This window comes from Alligator sinensis, unplaced genomic scaffold, assembly GCF_000455745.1.
Source record: "Alligator sinensis unplaced genomic scaffold, ASM45574v1 scaffold833_1, whole genome shotgun sequence".
Lineage (NCBI taxonomy): Eukaryota > Metazoa > Chordata > Crocodylia > Alligatoridae > Alligator > Alligator sinensis.
The window spans coordinates 999,046-1,016,612 of record NW_005842475.1 but is presented as its reverse complement, the minus strand read 5'-3'; the positions used below and the strand labels follow the sequence as shown (position 1 = coordinate 1,016,612).

The following is a 17,567-nucleotide window of genomic DNA, read 5'->3' as shown; positions in this document are numbered from 1 at the left end:
GGTTCCCTCACCGGAGTTCCCGCTGGCTCTAGTCCGGTTCCCTCACCGGAGTTCCCGCTGGCTCTAGTCCGGTTCTCTCACCAGAGTTCCTGCCGGCTCCCTCTCTGGGCTCCTCCTCAGAGCTTCTGCCGGCTCCCTCGTCAATTTCGCCACTCTTCCTCGGCACTGAGGCTCTCCCAGCCTCCGTCGCTCCCGGAGCTGCTGCAGCCTATTTGGCCCACGGCAAAGGCCCCTTGCGGGTGCCCGGTTCCACTCCCGGGCTTCCCCCCGGGCTTCATGTCCTCCCGCAGGGCGGCCCCTCTGCCCCCCGGGGCCTCTGCCTTCGGGGCCACGTTTTATTTCCGCTGAGCGGCGCCTCTCTCTGACGTCACTCCGCCCCAGCCGTATGAAAGCGCGGCTAACGAGCCGCGCGGGTGGTTCCCCGGCCTGCACGCTGCCACTGCTCCCACCTCCTGCGAAGCATAAGTGAGTATTTCCTCTGGCTCTGGGCCGGGGTCTCCCTCTAGTCCCGTTGTCCCTGGGAGACAGAGATTTCCATGGTTCCCTCTGAAACCTGAAAAACTGGACTCATGGTAAATAGGGAACCAGACTTCGCAGGTGGAAACATTTGAGAGAAATTACATTAAATGTTTTACAATTATCTAAAACATTAAATAGCATATGCAAGATACCTGAGGGTGGTGTGTGTTTTGGATATCTTACAAAACTGCTGCTTTGCAGCAGGGTATTGCTACCGCTGTGTAATATGGATTCATAAATTCAGGCTAATAAAACTTCTATAGTGTTGCAGGTAGTAACTCTTTGTATAATGAAAGAGAAATAGACTGAATTTTCAGGCTGCATCAGACCAAAGCACAAACCGAGTTTCAATGCCCTACAAAAGCCTACTTTCTTTAAAACTTCAGGACTTTCAGCTTAAGCACAGGTGCCACTGTATCTACTAAGGGAGGCAAAAGTCTCTGGTAGTTAGAGCTTAAATGATGCGTGTCAAGCTGACATTATACGCCTAACTATTAGCCATATATTCAGTATAACTGCTTTAAGATTCAGCAATACAATTCCAAATCTAACACACATATACAAAAAGACCTTAATGCCCAGTGAAGTCATTGGGAGTTTTTCCACCAACTTCAGTGAGCTTGGGATCAGGCCTTAAGTGAGGAAGAATTCAAGAGTATCATAAAGTGCTATGTAACAGCCAGACTACAAATTTTTACTTATATAAGAGATCAATGGGACAGGACCATTCTCAAGTGAATAAAGATAGCTTCTAGGGGTTGAGCTTGCAAGATAGTAATTTTTCATACTTCTGAAACTCTTCATTTCATATTGTTGTCAAACAGCACACTGTCTTTGAATCAAATGGGAATTTAAAATGTGTTGGATGGATTGGATGCAAGTGGATTATACATTTTGTGGTCTGAACTGCTAATATGCCATTCAATATCCTTTTTAGCTTGTTTTTCTAAACATATCAGTACAGTGTATATGTAAACATTAAACTTCAATTGAATATTAAATGGAGCACCACATTTTAAAAAGTATTATATTCAGTAGTCCATCGAGATTTTGTAGATTTCCACTGAGACTTTGTAGATTTCCTCCCCTGAATTCTTCCACTAATTATATATATATATATGCAGCTTTCTAACACTAATTATTCTCATAATTATAAATGTTAAAACACGTACCTGCATTTAACAAAGGTAAGTTGTCTTTACCACTTATAGTTTCAGGGGCTGCACATTCACGAACCAATGCACACTAAAAAAGAAAAAGTATAACATATTAGCATAAAAAGTAGTCTTCAGATGCTGCTGCAGCAAAATATAAGCCAATATATATCTTCTGGGCAAATATTTGACAAATTTCCAATCCTAGTGGTACTATGAAACATTTTCATATTTAAGTGGGTTTTTATTGTTAATTCCTATTTTGCCTATTTCCTTTATATCTTAGCCATAAGAAGAGGCCTTAGTTTCAAATCAGAACCAGGATAGAGAAGAGGGCAAAGCATGAAAGATTGTCCCTAAATGCAGAAAACAGATGTTGCCAGCAATACAATGGCAGAGCACAACATTTCTGACATGTAATACACATTCAAGAGCTCTCATTCAGCTTGGCTTTTGTGGAAACATAGCAGGCAGTTCCATAGTTTAACACAAATGCAATATTAAATAGGGGGGAAAGATGAAGACTAGAGGGACTATTTAAAATTTAAGTTGCCACTTGTGACCAAAAGAGTTACTTAGAAAACAGAACAGAATCATTTTGGGGAGTAGGGTTGTGATTACATGAAAATTCACATGAGTTACAGTCAAAGATAGTAATTTTCAGTTTAAAATGTAGTGTCAGGACATGATTTTAGAACACTTTATCTGTTATTATCATCATCTTCTAAAACTGTTTTATCTAATCATTTCTACTGCTTATAGTACATATTAGTGTAAGACTTCTCTGTGGTAGCTGGTTCAATCCTGGCAGCATCAGGGAGGGAGAGGGTTGAACTGTGAGGCTAGGGACAGACATTACACATAAACTGGTTTAAGTGATCAAAAACTGGTTTAAACCTGTCACAGAACAGACATTCAGTGCACATAAACCAGTTTGAAAATGGCTGAAACCAGTTTGAGATAAACCTGGTTGAATGTAGTATCAGATTTAACTAATTTGGGTCAAACCAGTTTATGCAATGTCTGTCTTATACCCCTTGCTGGTTTAAATTAAATCAGATTCCCCCAGCATCCCGGCATGCTCTCTGGGCTGGGCAGGGATCTCTGCTCCACAGCTGGACTGGCCCCTCCTCTCTGCTCCCTGGCTGGAGCTTAGCAGAGACTTACAGGCACAGCAGGGTCTGCTGGCTTCCCCCTGCCCCCTCTGCCACACCTCACCACTCGCTGCTTAAGCAGAGATCCCGTCCTCCTCTCTCCCACAACACAGACCGTGGCCAGCATGTGGTATGCTGGCTAGTTTTGTGTAAGGCAGACAGGACAGTGTCCACTTAGGGCTTTTTGGAGCTAATCAACAGCTCACCTGGTAATGTCCCTGCATTCTTTCCTTCAGAAAAAGCTGTTTAAGTGGAGCTTGAACTAATGAGTAAGGTTTTGTTTTCTGATGGGCTGATAAATGCTGATAACAGAGCTGACAAACGCTCTGTTATCAAGCAGGGGGGGAACCCCACCCTAATCACAGCATCCAGCCCAGGCCTGGCCCCAGCTCAGCTCAACACTGTGGAAGGGAAGGAACAGCTGCTCTAGTGCCCCCCAGCTTCCAGTCTGAGCTTCTGCAGGCATGTGCTGGCATTTTTTCAGTCTAGAGGGGATGTCTTTGCAGTTACAAAGTGATTTAGTCTAGTCATGTTAGACTAATCTGCCAAGATTGAATCAATTCAGACTCAGGCTTTTTGAATGTCTGTCCCTAGTCCAAGAGCTTCAGTCTTTCCTGCCTACCTGTTCACCAAGGCAGCTGGAACAGCTGCACAGCAAAGAACATGTTTTCAACCAGATCGAGTGCCTACCTCTCTCAGAAATATACACAAATCACCAACAATGACAAGCCACTAGCTCCAATTGTGAGAATTCCTACATTCTTAGTATCCTATGAACACTAAATTTGGACATGGCTGCTCTTAGCTTTTAGGCCATTGACAGATGTTCAGTTGAAAGCATGATGGGATCTAATTCATGATTCCAACAACTATATTTCCTGCCATGCCACACATGCATATGAATGCCACATGACAGGAGGCATATCTGTGGGATGAAGGATTAAATCCCAATCACCAGTGCGGAGGGAGGCCGAGGTCATGATGCCTGGCTCCCCTGCACTGGCAAGTAGTAAGCTGACTGCCTGGTCTGCCTGTGGCTTCACCACTTAGCTGTTTGGAACTCCCAGCCTGGGAAAACTGGGATTCTGAAGGGCTCCACTACACTCTCAAGTGCTGAACACACATTCAGTTTCAGCTGCGATGGGAACAACGCACAAAGTTATTACACATTTTGTTATTAAGTTAATACATTTTGTGTAATAACTTCGTGGCTTATTCCATGTTTTATTGTAAAGCTAATTACATGAAAGTATAACGTTTGCCAGGGACCTCAGTAACAGATCCATCATGTTCTCTTACCATCACATTCACTTTCACACACAACCACTAACACAATTACCTTTCCACCAAAAAAAAAAAAAAAAAAAAAATCAGTAGTTGGAAACTGTTTATAAAATATGAAACTTCATGTACACATGTACACACGCACATACTGAGTAATAGTCATATACATACACACATACACACACGCACACACGAAAATGCGTGCCTCCTGAACATGGTGACCACCCGCAAGCAGCGGTGGTGGCAGGGGTGGGGAGTGGGGACCGCCCACAGCTGCCGTCTGCGCTGTCGGCAGCAGTGAGTGGTGAGTGGAAACCGCCCACAGCCAGCGGTGAATGCGTGAGGAGTGAGTGCCCTCAGAAGTCGACGGTGGCCAATCGCAGGGGGTACATCCTCCCCGTGCCCCACTTATGCATTGCCTATGTATATATATAGCATTACTTCTTGTGAGAACAATGGCAAAGCAATACAGTTTTTATTAACGACAAGACACTGACACCAGAGATATAACTTTAAATTTTGATGCCCTGGGCAGAAAGGGAGTGAGGAGTAAGTAAGGGGCTGTGGCTGCAGTGGCCTAGGCTGCTGCTGCCTTGGTGCAAGGTCACTTAAATGGGCTGCAGCACCAATGTAGGCCCCTGGGGGCTGCCATTCTGGCACCCACTCTGATTTACCACATGGGGCTGGTCCCCCAGTTGCCCTCCCCTGCCAGTCAGGCCATGGACTTGCATCATTAAACCAGAATAAAAGAGCCCAAAAATTTTAAACTCACGGTTGATGAAAAAAGCACCAAAGAATGACTTGTTGATCCTTAAACATATACCATATGTTATTGCACCTGTCTTTATTATTCTTCATGGCTCAAAACAGTTACTAATATGGCATTACATAACGCTTTGAGCAAGTAAAAATGTGTTAATGAAATGGCTTTCATATGAAAATAAAATTAAAAAAAACAGCCAGAGGTATAACAGACCCTGAGTGCAAGCAGCACACGCTGCAGGAACAGTGGCCAGAGATTTTCTGCCACTGGGAGAGATGCCATCTCTTTTTCTTTTTTTTCCATGGACACAAGTGTTGAGCAGGAAAGAAAACACTGGTTTCCAAAGGCAACAAAGGAAGTGACATTTCCCACAGCAGCAGTGAGCAAGCATTTGCTGCTCCTGCATGGTAATATCTCCATATAATCAAAATTACTATGGAGCAATTATCAAAATATTGTCTCTTGATGAGCCTAAAACATTGTTTCAATTTTTATAGTACAGCTGAAACCTAATCTTTCAGCATGCTTCCTCCTGGAAAATGGTGAAATTCCTACTTTCTGGAAAGATTTGGTGCAAATGAATATGTCAAAATCTCAGAATCTTCTACAGGATGATATTTCTGTTTTTTTCATCAGCTCAAACACTACCTTATTTCACACACAGGAGTTATCTATCCGACATGAAAGCTATTACTAGAGCAATTAATATTATTTCCCATGAAAACTGTGTGCTGTTTGAAATGAATAAAATAGCGCATAAGACTGGGATATGGGGAGAGACATTTCTAAATGTTTTTATGAACAGTGTCCTTAATGAAAAGCATATGGGCTATTGCTGGAGACTCTTAGTAACTTATATACACTTTTTTTTAACCATGCATTTTTTACTATTCTTTCCCAACATCTCTTCCCTCACCTGATGATTTCATTTTTAGCGCTACTTTCTACATCAATCTTCAACTTCATTTTTAAAGGCTGCTTTTCTGACCCTACTCTCATGTATAATTCTCAATCTTAATATATTTTTAAAAGCTTATATTTTAAATTATGTCAAATTTTCCCTGCTTTCAAAGGCAGCACATCAGCTTCTCTTATTTTCTTGCATTTCATTTAGGCTCAAATCTTAGCAAACAGCTTGAGTCCTCTGCTGTGTTTAAATCTGTTCAAGATGGAGTAGGAGAGAAGGAACCATTCTTAAAGGTGTTGGAAAGACTGACACAGTGCTTTGCAACTGTTAGTGATGCATCAAGGATGCAGTAGCCATTGTGGCTTCAACACACCTCGTCCAAAGGGGTGGAACAAAAGGCAAGGGATGAATATAAGTTTCCAAGGCTGCAATCAGATGTCACATTTGCCCGAGGAAAAACCATTTTATCCCAGGACAGAGTGTAATCATTCAGATATCCATACTTGCTGTCCCAGGAAAAAACCCTAAAAAAGGTTCATGGGATAAGAAGTATTAACGTTTGCTCTACGGACATTGTAAAGTGCTTCTGAACTGTTGTTCCAGGATTGCAACATTGAATCAAATGCAGAAAATTGATAGTGCATTTGGCTGCACATTGAACCCTGATTGGAAGGGCAATGTGTGTGCATGCCAACCCTGTGACATTTCTGTTCTGGGACAAACAGGCACAGCATAACTTGTCCCAGGACAAATGCAATGTTCCTCCTCCAGCACTCACAATGGGTTCGTATGGCTAGTGGTTCTATAGCCACTAGATGAGATACATGATAAAACTATGGCTGGTATCAGTAGTGTGGGTAAATGGTAGGACATGAGCCCTGGGCACTTCCTGAGGGGGGTGGAGTATCAGAATGGAAGTTGGGGGAAGTGGGGTGTCACCTCACCTTCTCATCCCAGTCCCCCAGCAGAGTGTCATGGGTTACACTAGTATGGGATTCTTTGCAGTCAAAAAACAGTATTTGCCTCTTTATTAGAGCTGGTTGAAATGTGAAGATTTCATGCCAATTTGGGGCAAAAAGTATATTTGTTAGAATTCCACAATCAGAACATATTTTAGACTTTTATTTGCAGAAAAATCCAAACATTTTGGTTTAATTTTTCTAAAACAAATTGTCAGTTGCTTCAAATGAGAGGGACTCTCCAGGCCATCTCCACGCTGATGGACTTCTAGGCAAGGGATAGACATTCAAAAAGTCTGAGCCTGAATTCATTCACTCTTTGCAGATTAGTCTAACCTGCCTAGACTGAATTGGTTTGTAACTGCACAGACATCCCAGAAATGCAGGCACATGCCTGCAGTGGCTCAGGCTAGAAGCTGAGGGGCGCTAGAGCAGCCCTCCCTTTGCTTCCATAAGGCAGGTGAGGGGGCCATGGCCAGGCTGCTGCAGGACATTCTGATTATTCGGGTGAATAAGAATTGGAGATTTGGTGCTGATTCAGATTGGCCGGGGAGAGGCAGGCATAGCTGAGTGACTGCAGGTTCTCCCGTGGCTTCTCCAGCTGTGCCTGCCTCTCCTCAGGTGGGGAGGAGCTGCGGGAGAAGCCCCCAAGGCTACCCTACCTGGCCCCCATCCCCAGCCTCCCAGCACTCTAAAAAAGCCCCACACTCACTGGCTGCAGCAGGGATCAGGGCCTCTGGGTGCTCATGGCAGAGCCCCCTCATGCATTGCAGGGCAGCAGGGATCGCCCCCCTCCCCCCCCTCCCGCCTGGCATCTGCACGGCAGCTGCCCCATTGCACGGGTGCAGCACAGCTCGGCAGGGTGCCACATGCTGTCTGGGAGCTGGGGCAGCGTGCTGCCAGGCTCTGGGTGACAGGTAGAGCATAAGTTCAGTGTACATAAACCAGTTTCAAAATGGCTGAAATTGGTTTAAAGTAAACCTGGTTGAATATAATAGAAGACTTAATTGATTTGGGTCAAACCAGTTTATGCAATGTCTGTCTCAGACCCCTTGCTGGTTTAAATTAAACCAGTCTCCCCCAGCATCCCGGCATGCTCTCTGGGATGGGCAGGGCTCTCTGCTCCACAGCATAGCTGACCCCTCCCCTCTGCTCCCAGGCCAGAGCTCCAGCAGAGACTGCAGACACAGCAGGGTCTGCCTGGCTTCCTCTTCCCCCCTCCCCCACCCTTGCTGTTCAAGCAGGAATCCCCCAACCTCCCATTTCCCATAGCATGGACCCCAGCCCCATGGACCCTAGGCATGTGGTAATGCTGAGAGGTGTCTCTGTGTGTGTCTCCAATTTCACTGGGACAGGCAGACAAGACAGTGTCCACTTAGAACTTTTTGCAGCCAATCAACAGGTCAGCTGGTAAGGTCCCGCCTTCCTACCTTGGAAAAAGATGTTTAAAAAGAGCTTGAACTAATAAGAGAGGCTATTGCTTTGCTGATGTGGTGATAAAACACTGTTATCTGTCCCCTGCTGGCTTGCTTGCCTGCCAGTTTGCTGCAGAAAGTATAAAGAAGCAGGGAGGGAGACTGAAAAGTTCCATATCATCAACAAATGAATGCACTGCACAAACCTCCCTTGCCTCAGAGTGTAGCCCAGGACTAGGGCCTGGCAACACTCCTGCCCCTTGAACAGCAAGCTGGGAAAAGCCTGGGATGGTGCAGGCAGATCTCTCTAATCAGAGCATACTGCTGGGGCCTGGCCACGCCCCGCTCAGCTCAGCACTACGTAAGGGAAGAGAGGACTGCTTTAGAGGCCCCTGGCTTCTAGCTTGAGTCACTGCAGGCATGTGTCTGCATTTCTGGGATGTCTGTACAGTTACAAACTGATTCAGTCTAGCCAAGTTAGACTAACCTGCAAAGACTGAATCAATTCAGGCTCAGGCTTTTAAAATGTCTGTCCCTATCCCAAATGTGGTACAACCAAGCCTGAGGATTTCATAGACATTAGGGCTGGAAGAGACTTGTCAGATCATCTGGTTGAGCCCCCTGCCCAAGGGCAGGAAGAAAGCTAGGGTCAGAGGACCCCAGCAAGATAATTGTCCAGGCACATCTTGAATGTGTCCAGGGTAGGTGCTTGCACCACTTCTGGGGGGAGTCTATTCCAGACTCTGCATACTCGGACAATAAAGAATTTCCTCCTTATGTCCGGTCTAAAATGGTCCTCCAGCAGTTTCTGACTGTTGGACCTTGTTTTCCCTGCGGGACCCCTGGTGAACAGACGTTGTCCCAGGTCCTAATGAACACCCCGATATACTTATAGGCTGCCACCAAGTCCCCCCTGAGCCTACACTTTGCCAAGCTGAAGAGTCCCATGCCTCTCAGCCTCTCCTCATATGGCCTGCTCTCTTGACCTCTGATCATGCTCATGGCTCTCCTCTGGACTTTCTCGAGCTTATCCACATACTTTTTAAAGTGTGGAGCCCAGAACTGGATGCAGTACTCTAGCTATGGCCTCGCCAAGGCTGAATAAAGTGGGAGAATGATATCTTGGGTCTTGTTTGAGATGCATCGGTAGATGCAAGCCAGGGTTTTATTTGCTTTGCCGGCTGCAGCATCACATTGGAGGCTCATATACATCTTGTGGTCAATCATGACCCCCAGGTCTCCTTCAGACGTAGTGCTAGTCAGTGAAGTACTGCCAAGCCAATAGGTATGATGCAGGGTTTTCCTCCTGAGGTGGAAGACCTTGCATGTCTCTATGTTGAAGGTCATCAGGTTTGTATCCGGCCACCTTGTGAACCTATCTAGGTCGGCCTGGATCCCCAGGACAGCAGCAAGGGCTGTAGTTCATGTTGCATATTTTGTGCCAACTTCTATTAAAAGAGCCAAATCCATGAAAAAAAGCACATTTTGACTCTTCACAGCATTTCCTGGCTGCTTTGGAAGTGGGTGAAAAAACTACCTGTTTACAATGGCCTAACATTTTAAAAGTGTTTTGGTATCTTTTGAGAAGAATGGTGTACAGAAACAGAAAGTGTATCATTAGAATTCAGACCTGTAGCCCACAGTTCTGAACATACAGAAGAAAAGTGGTAAAACCATTCATGATGTGGCCTCTTATTTCCAACCTTGCTTCTCTGAAAATGTGTTCCCATGCTATTTCACAAGATGTGAAGTTCTCATTAGACTTGCCCTTTGCATGAAAAGTTTAGCAATATTAAAGTTTAATGCCTCTACCAAGTACGGCACAGGGAACTGAACTATCTAAATTACCTCATACAATATTGTGACAGTCTCAAGAAGTGGTTAATTGAGGGTAAAATGAATACTTTTATTCTAAAAAAAACACATAAGGAAAAACTATGAGAACAGAATATGACTTGGAACAAATCTATTTTTAGTTTAGAAAGAAAACATTTTGCTTTATTCCAGAGAGGATTTCTTTCTAGCTTTTTAAACAACACACATTTAAACCCCGGTGTGATATTAGTAATATAGGCATCTGGCACAGCTGATCATTCTAATTTAATTTGTGCAGTGAACTGATTGAGTTCCTACCTTTTGTCCCTGCACATCTGTTGTGATGTGGTCCGTTTCCCCATCCTCTATCTCTCCCATCTTCACAAAGCTGACTTCTATTGTACCCACTGTTTTTCCACCATCAGAAGTCCTGAAACCAAATATTAGGTAAAAAAAAAAAAAAAAAAAATTCTTCACAAGACTTTTTCAAGAATATTACTCAGTACATATTTACTCTTCTATTTTTTTAGCTCTCTGAAACTGTTTTTCTGCCACCATAAAGCAAATTATAAATAAATTACTTGCATCTTCCTGCTTATACCAAGGATAACTTTGAAAATATTCATTAAAACTATGGAGGATGGAGGTAGCCTCCCCCCACCATCTGCCATGGTGGGGAGATACTCTAAATGGTCTCAGCATAAGGGTACTTTAAGAAAAAATAAAATAGCCCTTTTGCCCAAATCCCTTTATAATCTACAACACCATAGCATATGTCAGTACTTGCTTCTAGCATTATCTGTGAAGACAGAACATTTTTAGTATATCACAAAATCTACTGCTAAACCAAATAAAAGAGTAAAACAAGTGTGAATACCCATTCTTTGATTTCCTTGTCTAACTATTGCTAAGTACCATTCCTCAACTGCCTGGGAAACACTGCTATTATATCAGGTGAACAAGCAGAGAAAACACATTCCTTTTTACATTGATTTGATTAGACTTGGAAAAAGTCTCCTTCAGTCAAAGAAATTAAGTTTAGATGCAGATCTCCACATTTGTGATGGGATAACCTTGGTATTCATAGATTCTGGGAACTTGAAAACCTATATCCTTACAGAAGCTGAAGTACCTCCTCAAATCTCACTGACCATAAAATACAGCTTAAGAAAGGGAGGTTGACAGGATTGTGAATGGAAAAAAGGAGGTGAAGATTACTGAAGAACTGGACTTTTAGGAGAGAAAGGATAGAGAGTAAAGGACTATTCCAGAAATAGGGGAGAGCAAGATAAAAGGCAAAGTTGAGAGCAAGAAAAACAGATGAAAGGAGCTTTGTAGAGCTTAACAGAGATTGGGAGGAATATAAGAAATGGGGAGAGTGAGAGCAGAGAAGCATTTGGGGCATCAGGTATAATCTTATAGGTTAGGATGAGCACTTGAATGAAGGCATTGCGGAAAAGACTACATGGCTAGGAGAAAAATAGCAACTTCCAGAGTCAAGATAATGCTGGGAAATATACTTCATTTTTTTAAAGACAAAACATATTCCGTATTCCTGGGAGAATTTTCATTCCAGGAAAACATCGCACTCCTCCTCTGCATCAAATCTTTTCTGCATCTTAAAACATTAGGTAAGTAATCTTCACACCATTCCTATGAGATAAGAAATAGCCTTATCTTCCCCATGTTACTAATAAGGAATCAGACCAAGAGAATACTAAGCAACTTTCCAAAGTAATATGGGCCTCAAATTTCAATGATTTCACATGTCCTTACAAATTTCACGCATGCTGGGTAGTCCTAGTGAAGTCTTACAATCATATGCTCATAGCTTTTCACAGTCAGGGCCTTTTCCATGTTTCTAAATTGGAATATTTTCCAGATTCTGGAATAAATTTGCAAATTGTCTACTTCTGTACTTTAACTTAAAAATGTTTGCCTTTGGTCTTGATCACTATTCTCTAACATGGGAGACATTTAAATGTGTTTATTTGACACTAAACAAACTGAATACTTTTCAATAGAAACCTCTGCAAACTTTACATAATTATCTACACTGTGCACTGGGGCTTTTTTTTGTTTGGTTCAAAACAAGTTCACCAGTGATATGACAATAAATAAACCAACCAATTCCAGCAGGCCTCAATCAAATGACTCTGTATGAACACACTAGTTAATATAAAACAAAGGTGGAAATTATTAGTGAGCAATCATGTTTCAACTGCCAGAGGGTTTCACTGACAAAAGTACATAATATTAATTTTAAAATTTATGATGAAAAAATAATGCATTTTCTTTTTAAATAACAAAATACAAAATGTGTGTAATGAATTAGTGACGTCACTTCTTTTTCTGAATTACTACAGACCACTTCACTTGTTTGACCTATTATTTTTCTATCTTTTTTCTTTTCAGGTCATAATTGCCTTGAATAGGTCAGGCTATGTTAATAACTGGATAAATCACCCTGTGAGGAACAAGTGAATATGCAATGCAAACAGCTATTTCCAAGTCACATATACCTTTAAAAATCCAGGTGCCATGGCAGACCAGTATTTCACAAAAATTTAATACATCTTGATCAATATGCCAAACTTCTGCCTTACGGCCTGGTTGTCTTAAATATTTAACTAAAACCTGCAGTCAGTACTGGATTTAAATGGTTTCTGTTTTCAGGGCAAAAGTAAACCTGCAGGCATATTCAAGATTGTACTGGAAACAATAGAACTGAGTCTATTGTCACTTATACCAGTATCAAACAGGTGAAAATGAAAATGAAAATGAATGACAACTTAGGTTCACTTTGTAAATGAGCTGACAAGAGAATCATCCATGGTGCTACAATGCAAGACATGACCAAATAAATCAAAACTGAAATAGAAACATTTCTTACAAAGCACTTGCAAAATCCCTTTCCTCTCTCCCTCCCTTTGAATGCTGGATTTCTCCTTTCAGCATCAATATCTATCTGATTACTCTAGCCATACACAGTTTGAAATATGCACTTAATATAATTTATCTTTAATCTAACCTTTAAAATGGTTATTTCTTGAATACTTCCCACATCCTAATAAAATCTGCCATACTGCATGCCGAAACATAGATCTGTTCAAAACTACAAAAGAAATGTTCTATAACAGAATGAAACTAAAACATTGAGATCTTGTCTATGCTCTCATAGTCTTTCATCTCCCCACAGCAAAAAAAGAAGAAAAAAAGGCTCTGGAAATGTAACAACAATATGAAACAAGGTTTATTTTCTTAATGCTACAGGCACACAAATCAACAAAGAGTGTCCAGGGAGAAACCATCATTAGCTATGTCAGACACTGTGAATTTAAAATACCATTGCTGTATGAGAGCCTTCAGACAATAGACACGCCATGCATTTAAAACTTGTGAAGACACAAATATCAAATTAAAATCTTGCAAGAACTAGTAAAAGAAAAGAGAAATGCAGTAAACAAACAAACAAAAACACAAACCTACTTAAATTTAGTTAAAACAATTGTCATTTGCTCTTGTGCTAATGCATATGGTTGGATATCCATGAACATGCCTGTCTACTTTATCCAATTTCTAGTAGTGCACATGCATACACATTACCAGGGATCCAGGATTTTCATTTCCCATGGAAAAAATGTAGATTTTCCCTTTCAACTGAGAAAAAAAAGTGGATTTTTCATTTTGAGGGAGAAACGCACAGATTTTCCACTTTTACAAAGAGCTCTCTGCAGGCTGGCAGAGTTTCAGCCTGCAAGAGTTTCTTAAAAAAAAGGCAGCAAACCCTAATCCCCGTCTTGAGGGGGAGGGAGAGGGGGAAGGGGTAGGACCTGAGACTCTTGAGTCAGCCAGGACCTGGCTCTGCCACACTTTCCCTCCTGAAGCCTTTGGGGTAGGTGAAGCTTTCAGCGGGCTGAGGGCCAGCTGTGGGTTCTCTCCAGCAGGGCTGAGGAGGTAGGTAAGGGGCTGCAGGTCAGGAATGAGAGGCACTGGCAGGGCTGGGTGGGGGGTGTAGGTTGGGTGACTGCCAGGGCTGGTGGGTGGGTTGGAGGCTGTGAGAAGAGCCAGCAGGACAGGTGGGAGGCAGGGCAGGGGTGTGTAGGGGGAGGGCTGAAGGAGTGGGACGGTGTCTGTAGGCACTCTCAGGCCAACATAGGAGAACCTGGGCAGCATCCCTGCGCCCTGCCAGGGGTAGGGCAGGCAGGGTCTTTTACTTGCATGTCTATCTGTGTTGAACAGCCAGGGCACCTGCCCTGTGACCCGCTCCTGCGAGAAGGTGGCAGTGGTCACAGTACAGTGCTGCAGCTCAAGGAACGCTGTGGCATGCTGGAGGCTGGGGTGAGTGCCGAGCTGCTGCTGCTGTCCATGGGCCACCATCCATGCATCATTGGACCAAGCCATGCCGGCCCTCCATGTGGGGCTTCCAGCACTCCAGCAGGAAGCCACATGTGGAGGCAAGCACAAGCCTGCCTGGCTCAATGGTGCACAACTCTATGCCTCCTTGTGCAGCTTCCCACTGGAGTGCTGGAAGCCCCACATGGAGGGCCGGCCCAGCCCAGCCTGATGGTGTTTGGACCAGAAGGCACGTGTCATTGGGCCAGGTGGGAAGCCACACATGGAGGCATGGCGTCGTGCACCGTCAGGCTAGGTGGAATCCCGCTTGCCTCCATATGAGGCTTCCTGCTGGAGTGCTGGAAGGCCCACCTGGAGGCACAGAGTCCACCCAGCCTGATGGCACATGACTCCCACCCAGTCCATGTACCACTGGGCCAGGCTGGCCGGTGCTTTATTGCTTTGCTAAGCTTTCACGCATTGTATGTATGCATATGTATGTGTGCATGTAATACTTCATTTGTTGTTGGAGTTTGCAGTACACATCTTCCATGTTTTTATAACTTGACTGTAAGTACCTGGGGGCATGGACTGTCTTCATATTGTATTTTGTCTTTATAAGCATCTTGTTGGGCCTCAACAAGTAAGAACCATTCAAGTACTAATGAAGGAACAGTTGTCATGAGTGCAATAGGAAGTACACTGAACTTGGGAAATTCTCTCCCTCTCTACTTAGTACTGTGCAAGGATCCTGGTTTTTTCTGTTTAAAAATTGCAAATTCTCTGCTACCCCCTCCCCTGCAAATTTTGTGATTAGAAACCCAAAATCCATTATTAAAATTATGGATTAAAACCTAATTAGGTTCCCCCCTCATTTAACAGTTGAATACTGGCCTTGACAGAGGTGGGCACATAATTATAGAAGCTTTAATTGTAAAGTAGTTCCATAACTCTACAAGATCAACCAAAATTCAGAAGTCATACTAGGTTCCCCAAATCATCACAATCTCTTTACTTGTTCCCAATTCCTGTATCTTTTCCCTGACACTCTAAATTTTAAGTGTGTCAGGGAAAAGAAAGTGCCATGACTTAGAGCAACCTCCCCCCCCAACCCAACAGACGTTCATTGTTGGGTCAGGGGTGTGTGGGATTGAGCTCTACTTTGAAGCCAATCCAGGAGGAGCTACCTGTCTGCAGCCTCTCTCCCTTAACCATAGCCCCCCTCCCTCCCAGCTCCAATGTTGTTTGCAGGATGAGAATGGGGAGAAGGGAGGAGAGGGAGCTCCAGGCTGGTGTTTGTGTAGCCTCAGCTGGAATGGCAATGGGTGGATTGGAGCCCCCCCAAATCCTGCTTCAGCTCAGGTTGGGCAAACCCCAGCCTGAAGCTCCCTCCCCATCCCTTCTCTCTCTCCTTTGCTGGAGACAGCACTAGGGGCAGGGCTGGGCTGCATCAGCCCAGCCCTGATCATGTGCAGGAACAGACAGAAGTTAATGAAGGGGTTCCATTTTGAAGCACCTTTATATGAACCCTCATTACACAAGGGTTAATTTGTCACACAACTGAACACTTTTAAAGCACTCTGCAGGCATGTACTTCTGTCAGGGCACAGCTGTAGAGTGCCTTCAAGGGGCCAATCATTTGACAAATATCACTTGTGTCAGTGCCCACAGAGACTGCCCATGCCACTTGTGGCACGTGCGCCACAGGTTGGCCATTCTTGGATCAAGGCATCCTCACCTCTAGAGGTCTTAACTAAACGTGTTTTAAACAGAAGTGATGACCATGGGAGACTAACTAATGTAAGATGCCCTAACTATAGCACATTTGACTGAGACAATCTTACCAGTTATCCTTAGTTCAACTGGTTTTAAGCATTTAACAACCCGCTATTGTGCACATGTTGCCCACAGTATAAAATGCTTATAAAGAAAGATAACGTTTCCCAAGTAGTATAAAAAAATTACAAAACTTAGTTTCAAAATTCCAATAATGCAGCTGCGACCTCCCAACACTTGATTAAAGCTGGTGCACTGCTATGGGAGTTGGTTTATGCATTCTAAACTGTTCTTTACTACAAAGGTTAAGGTTAAAGATCCACACAAGCTGAGCAGCCCCTTGGACTAGCATGGTTACAGCACACTAGGGAGTGATATGGCCAGCATCACAGCCAGCTGTCATCAATTCCCCAAATGGCTGGATACCCAATTATAGCTGGGTCAACTGCAGGCAGCCTTTGGCATAAGTCCAGTGCAGGGACTGAACTCATACTTCTGGAGCTGTGGCAAGATACCTTAACTGATCCACCCCAGTCTTTATTACAGCAGTATAAAAATCAATAAAAACACTGAATGGAAAATTTTAATGAAAAATAAGAAACAGATACCTTGCATAATATGGTGGATATCAGGAACCCTGTGTCAGAATCTAATTTTGTTAACACTGGTCTAAATCTGAACCAATTATTCTGAGGACATACAGTAACTGTTTCTATATTAACTGTACCTAAGGGTATGGGGGTAGACAGACCCATATTGTGAGATAAGCTAGACAGTATAATTATACCAGCGGGTAACAATTTGTGTAAACACTTTTACCCCAAAGTAAATGTAAGGTTGTTTAAGCCATTCATTTGTTAGCTGCTTTGCATTTACCATGTGGAAAATGCATGCAATAGCCAGGTACCCCAACTGACACCCTGTAATTACATACAATAGCTTATCACACAGTTAGGTATCTATGCACCCTTATCTTAAGGTGGGGAACATTGATCTGATTTATTTAGTTAAAATGTTGCAACTCTGCATGTGGACAGGGGAAGCTAAACTGATAGAAAATCCTACTTGATGCAGCTTAAGAAAGTCCACAACAAAAGGTTTCACCACTTTAACTAAGGCTAGGTACAGACATGAGGGGTAGAGGGGGTGAGGGGGAGATTAGATTGCATTAAAAATGGCTGCCTGGACTAAATTAGTTCACCCAGTTGAGGACCTTATACTAATTATGTAGATATAAGTGTGAACTGTACAGTAGTTCAGGACAGTTAGATTAGTCTAAAAATGGCTGACCTGATCTAAGTCAACCCTATTGTGGAGGTGTACTTTGGATCGGGTCAACCAATTTTAGACTTATCTAAAACTTCTATACAGTTCCCAGCAGAGCCCCAGGGCTTCTTTTTCCTACCTCCTCCCTGGCACGGGACTATTTTGTCTTTTGCCCCTCCCCCACAACTCCCAGATGGCAATGCAGGATACAGGGGGGTCC

General features: G+C 43.4%; 1 protein-coding gene across 1 annotated transcript in view; it reads right to left on the bottom strand.

Moving 5' to 3' along the window:
* Positions 1-17,567, bottom strand: part of INPP4B (inositol polyphosphate-4-phosphatase type II B) — a 554,084-nt gene that overhangs the window by 204,834 nt on the left and 331,683 nt on the right. The window contains exons 10-11 of the mRNA XM_025212602.1: positions 10,289-10,400; positions 1,692-1,764 (exon numbers count right to left, since the gene is read on the bottom strand). Coding sequence (XP_025068387.1) covers positions 1,692-1,764; positions 10,289-10,400 — 185 coding nt within the window. The remainder of the gene's footprint in view (positions 1-1,691; positions 1,765-10,288; positions 10,401-17,567) is intronic.